The sequence below is a fragment of the Meleagris gallopavo genome, chromosome 1, assembly GCF_905368555.1.
Source record: "Meleagris gallopavo chromosome 1, MGAL_WU_HG_1.1, whole genome shotgun sequence".
Classification (NCBI taxonomy): domain Eukaryota; kingdom Metazoa; phylum Chordata; class Aves; order Galliformes; family Phasianidae; genus Meleagris; species Meleagris gallopavo.
In genome coordinates, this window is record NC_139404.1 from 39,507,605 (window position 1) to 39,512,255 (window position 4,651).

Genomic DNA, 4,651 nt, shown 5'->3' on the forward strand with positions numbered 1-4,651 from the left:
GTTCCTAACAAAATAAAATAAGAATGTAAACACACGTATAGGTATTTGAGTGCTCCACTTAACAAATCAGGAAGAACAGCAAATAACTAACCCTTAAATAGCTTAAACTGGTGCTCTAACTATACAACATACAGGTGGCAAAAAAAACAAACATGGATATTAGCATATATCCCCAGATAGGTCACCTAGCTTTACATGAATACACTGCTAAACTCAGTAATAAGATCTTCTGTGTGAATGGGAAATCACTGAGAGCAGGACAGAAAAAAGAGTGAAGAAGAAAAAGGGGATATTTGGAGTGGCATATGAGGCCCTGTGGTCCAAAATAACAAAATATTTCTCTGTAATTCTAGATTAGATTTCTGCTCAAATCATAAGATGTCAAGAATGATCTTGGCATTATCAGCTAATCACAATTATATAAAAAAATCTAGAATTCATTTGGAGGAAAGAGTGACTGAGGTCCTAGAGATCAGCCATGACAGAAAATGCAATCTAAGTTTCTTGGATTTGGAGTCATCTTGACTTAATATTTCCTTGGTAGGATAACAGATCTCATAAATCACCAAAATACAGTACATCTCATCTGTTTCTCTGTGTTTGCAAATGTAATTAGAGTACCACAGCTTTCTGGTGGAAGGAGTAACAATTGGATAATATACAGTCTTCACAGACCGAGAGCTAGTTTTCCTGTGAAGAGCTACCCAGTTGGTTAACTTACAGATGGACTTCCTCAGGGATCCCCATTCCAGTGCCATGCTCAGTTTTTCATGTTCATATATTTTACTTCCAATACAGATGCAAGGTGTGAGAGAACAAAGACATGCACCAATTTCTGACTCCTCAACTTGTAATGCTTTTGTAATGGTGAAAATTATTAAGGGTATTTTGTTCATATAAGCTACGGTTGTTTGCTAGCTGTTACACTGACCAAGGAGCTAGAATAGGAGATGCAACGCAATGGCTAAAGCAAAATCTAAGTTGCTTACATGATGGGGAAATGGCCAATTTCATTCAAACTAAAATTCAGTTACAGTTGAGAAGAGTTTTGCTCAATAAAGGGCTACCTTTGTTGTCCCCACATTACTTTGAGGAGCTAGGTCTGTTTACTCCAGCTCTTAATGAATCAATGCTGGAAAGAAAGAACTTTTTGTTTCCTGCTTAAAGCAAAAAAATAAAAAATAAAAATAAAAATAAAAAATCAATCTGTTGACAGCTGAAGGAGCATCTGGCTCCTCAACTTCTACTTTCCCAATTCCCTTAGTCAAGTTAAAACTCTCCAAGAGGACATTTTATGAATGTTTCTCCCAAAGTTTTCATTTGTGTAAATTGATCTAATCTCTGTCCCGTTCCAAACACCTCCAGAGCAGCAGTGAAGAAACTAAAAAGAAAAAAAATAATAATACTGTAACAAAAATATTTTAAGTGATGAGCATGATTTTTTTAATTTATTACTATTATAATTAACAGTGTGGGACTAACATTCCTCTAGCACTGAAAAGCACATAATGTCAAGGAGCAACTCGTCCCTTAGTAAATGTCAATCCATGTGAGAAACACATGGGATAGGTACAGGCTGACATTACATCCCTTTTTAAAGGTAGAAAATTAAATCACAGGGAAATTCAGTGACTGGTCAAAGGTCAAACAGAAAACTAATTACAGAGCTGGGAAACTGAGAAACTGTTCAATGTTATGTTCAACTCCTTAATTGTAAGACTACCCTGAATATATATATACATATATATATATACAACTTAGAGCTGGAACATAAATATCTAAGTTGGTTTCACAGGGAACAGGCTGCATTTCTCTGTCTCATCCAAAACTGGGTATCGTTCTACCTGATTAAACCAGGAATTAGGTCAATTTTAACAGTATTAATTTGGTTGAAACAAAACTCATGGCTACTCTCCACTATTTTTGTACTCAGAAAAACTGGTTTGCAATCAGTTTTGGAGAAAGACAAGTCAGTGACTGATTTTAATGTAGCTTTTGAGAACTGAACAAAAATGCCAGTTACTTCACAAGACTATGAAATTAGAAGTTAGCTGTGAGAGATACCATGGTACTACAGGGGCTCATCTACTCCTCGTTATTACTGAGTTTATCTGAGCAAATATGCACACACAGAGAAATATACCTACTTATCCACATACATATATACGTGTGTGTGTCTGTAGATACAAACACATGCATGTGTATACACATATATCTATTTTTACACAAGTAGTGACAAATTACATGTCATTTAAGGATCTCAAGGCAGATCAGGGAAAGAAGCAATACAAGACATTTCCCCATACTTTCTCTTTCTTGAGGTGAGAGAGGCCTAAGCATATGATGTGACATTACAGTATATCTTAACAGAGGGAGATCACAAGCTCCGTTTCTGTCTCAGGGGCCAGGAAGCTCTGTAAGTCTTGCCAGGCCCAAGGGATTAAGCTGCAGTTTCAACAGATGCCTGGGCTTTGATTGCCCTAGACACCGTCAAGGACAGGGGCTGTCCAGAGAGCCCCATTAGGCTGTAACCCAGTCACCCGAATTCACTTCTGTCATCTCCCAGGAAACATCGGAAAGTTCAAAGGAAAACACTGCACCAGGGTGTGATAACCACAGGTGCTTCAGCTCTGCAGCACGGATCTGCCTTGGCAGCCTTCCCCTGTGTGTGGAAGAACAGTGAGACTGGCTCCGAACCTTGGGCTGGCTGTGGGTCACAGGAATGGCATGCTTTGAGGGGGCTGAGGGAATAGCAGGGGCTTCTGAAAACATTACCCTTTCTGTTTGGAGAACCATGGCTGCCTTTGAAAGCCCTCTTTACAAACCTGTACTTAGCACTGGGGTAAGAAGTGTGCACTGTGTGCGTGTGTATTATCTGTCCGTGTGTGTGTGGCTGGGGAGGGCTCAGTGGGCAGCCCTGTGTCTCTGCTCCCCGCCAGCCCTCAACAGAGCTGCCTGCTGTGCTTGGACACAGCTCCCCAAGACCCCTCCTCACCTCCTCATCCCAAGTTCACAAGCCTTCTGGGGGGCATTTTTCTTTGTCGTTTGCCTTTTTTTTCTTCTCCTTGCCTCCCTCCCCATGTTTCCCCTCCTTCCCAGCCTTCTAAATAGGAGATGTTCTCAGGACAGCGCCCAAGAGACTGGCTGGAATCAGTTTTGGAGGGTGATGCACCGCGACAGCTAAAAGTTGGATAGGGTTTCAGCAGCTCCTATATATAAAGCAGTGGGGACTTATGTCACCGCACTAATTAAATTCCATCTGGGTTGCTCCTCGGGGTGTTTTTGAGCCTGCCACCCCACCGGAGCAGGCAGAGGGGCCCAGGGACAGCATGATGATGGACCTTTTCGAAACCGGCTCCTATTTCTTCTACTTGGACGGGGAGAATGGGGCCCTGCAGCAGCTGGAAATGGCAGAGGGCTCCCCGCTGTACCCGGGCAGCGACGGCACCCTGTCCCCGTGTCAGGACCAACTGCCGCCGGAGGCCGGCAGCGACAGCAGCGGCGAGGAGCACGTGCTGGCCCCGCCGGGCCTGCAGCCCCCGCACTGCCCCGGCCAGTGCCTCATCTGGGCCTGCAAAACCTGCAAGAGAAAGTCGGCCCCCACCGACCGGCGGAAAGCGGCCACACTGCGGGAGCGGAGGAGGCTGAAGAAGATCAACGAAGCCTTCGAGGCTCTGAAAAGGAGGACTGTGGCCAACCCCAACCAGCGGCTGCCCAAGGTGGAGATACTGAGGAGCGCCATCAACTACATCGAGAGGCTGCAGGACCTGCTGCACAGGCTGGATCAGCAGGACAAAATGCAGGAGGTGACGGCGGACCCCTTCAGCTTCAGCCCCAAGCAGGGAAACGTAAGCACGGCTGCCCGCGCCCCGGCACCCAGCTGCGGGCCTGCGCTCCCCTCCCTCCTTCCCCTCCTCCTCCCCCCGACGGGGGGCTGACGGCCGAGGGGGGGCGGAGAGGGGAGAATAGGGGGGGATGGGGACCGGGGGAACGCGCGCGCCCCGCCGCCGCCCGCCTCGCTAACGCTGCGTCCCCTCTCCCCGCGCTCCGTCGCAGGTCCCCGGCTCCGACTTCCTGAGCACCTGCGACTCCGACTGGCACGGCGCTTCCGACCATTCCCGCGCGCTGGGGGGCAGCCCCAAAGCAGGTAACGGCCCGGCGCTCACCCCCAGCCCGGCGCTCCCGCCCTGTGACGGCTCCCCGCGGCCTCGTTGCCGGCCGCGCCCGCTCCCTAACCCCTCTCTCCCGCCGAGCAGGGGGCTCCATGGTGGAGTCGTCGGCTTCCAGCAGCCTGCGCTGCCTCTCCTCCATCGTGGACAGCATCTCCTCCGACGAGCCCAAGCTGCCCGGCGCGGAGGAGGTGGTGGAGAAATGAGCGCCGCGGCGGTGCGGCCGCCTCGGGACACGCTGCCCTCGGAGACCCGAGCCGCACGGACTCTTCTCTCACCCCTCTTTGTATCTCCCGTTTTGTTTTCTTGAAGTTTTGACCCACAGACCACCTCCCATCCTCTTTTTTTTTTTTTTTTAATTTTTAACTGACGGTACTTAGCGGTGTACCGGCGGAGCGCTCTCCCTGCGCCTAGCCGAGCAGTCCATTCCTGTCAGGGTGAAGCCGTTTGGCTGCGTTTCGTCTGCGTCGTGCACAGAGCGT

The 4,651-nt window shown here is 48.4% G+C and overlaps 1 protein-coding gene across 1 annotated transcript; it reads left to right on the plus strand.

The window, feature by feature from the left end:
* Positions 1-3,329: 3,329 nt before the first annotated feature.
* On the plus strand, positions 3,330-4,375 carry MYF6 (myogenic factor 6). Its single transcript, NM_001303146.1, is given in 3 exon segments — positions 3,330-3,848; positions 4,057-4,147; positions 4,257-4,375. Coding segments are annotated over 3 exon segments (729 nt in total).
* The last annotated feature ends 276 nt before the right edge of the window (positions 4,376-4,651 follow it).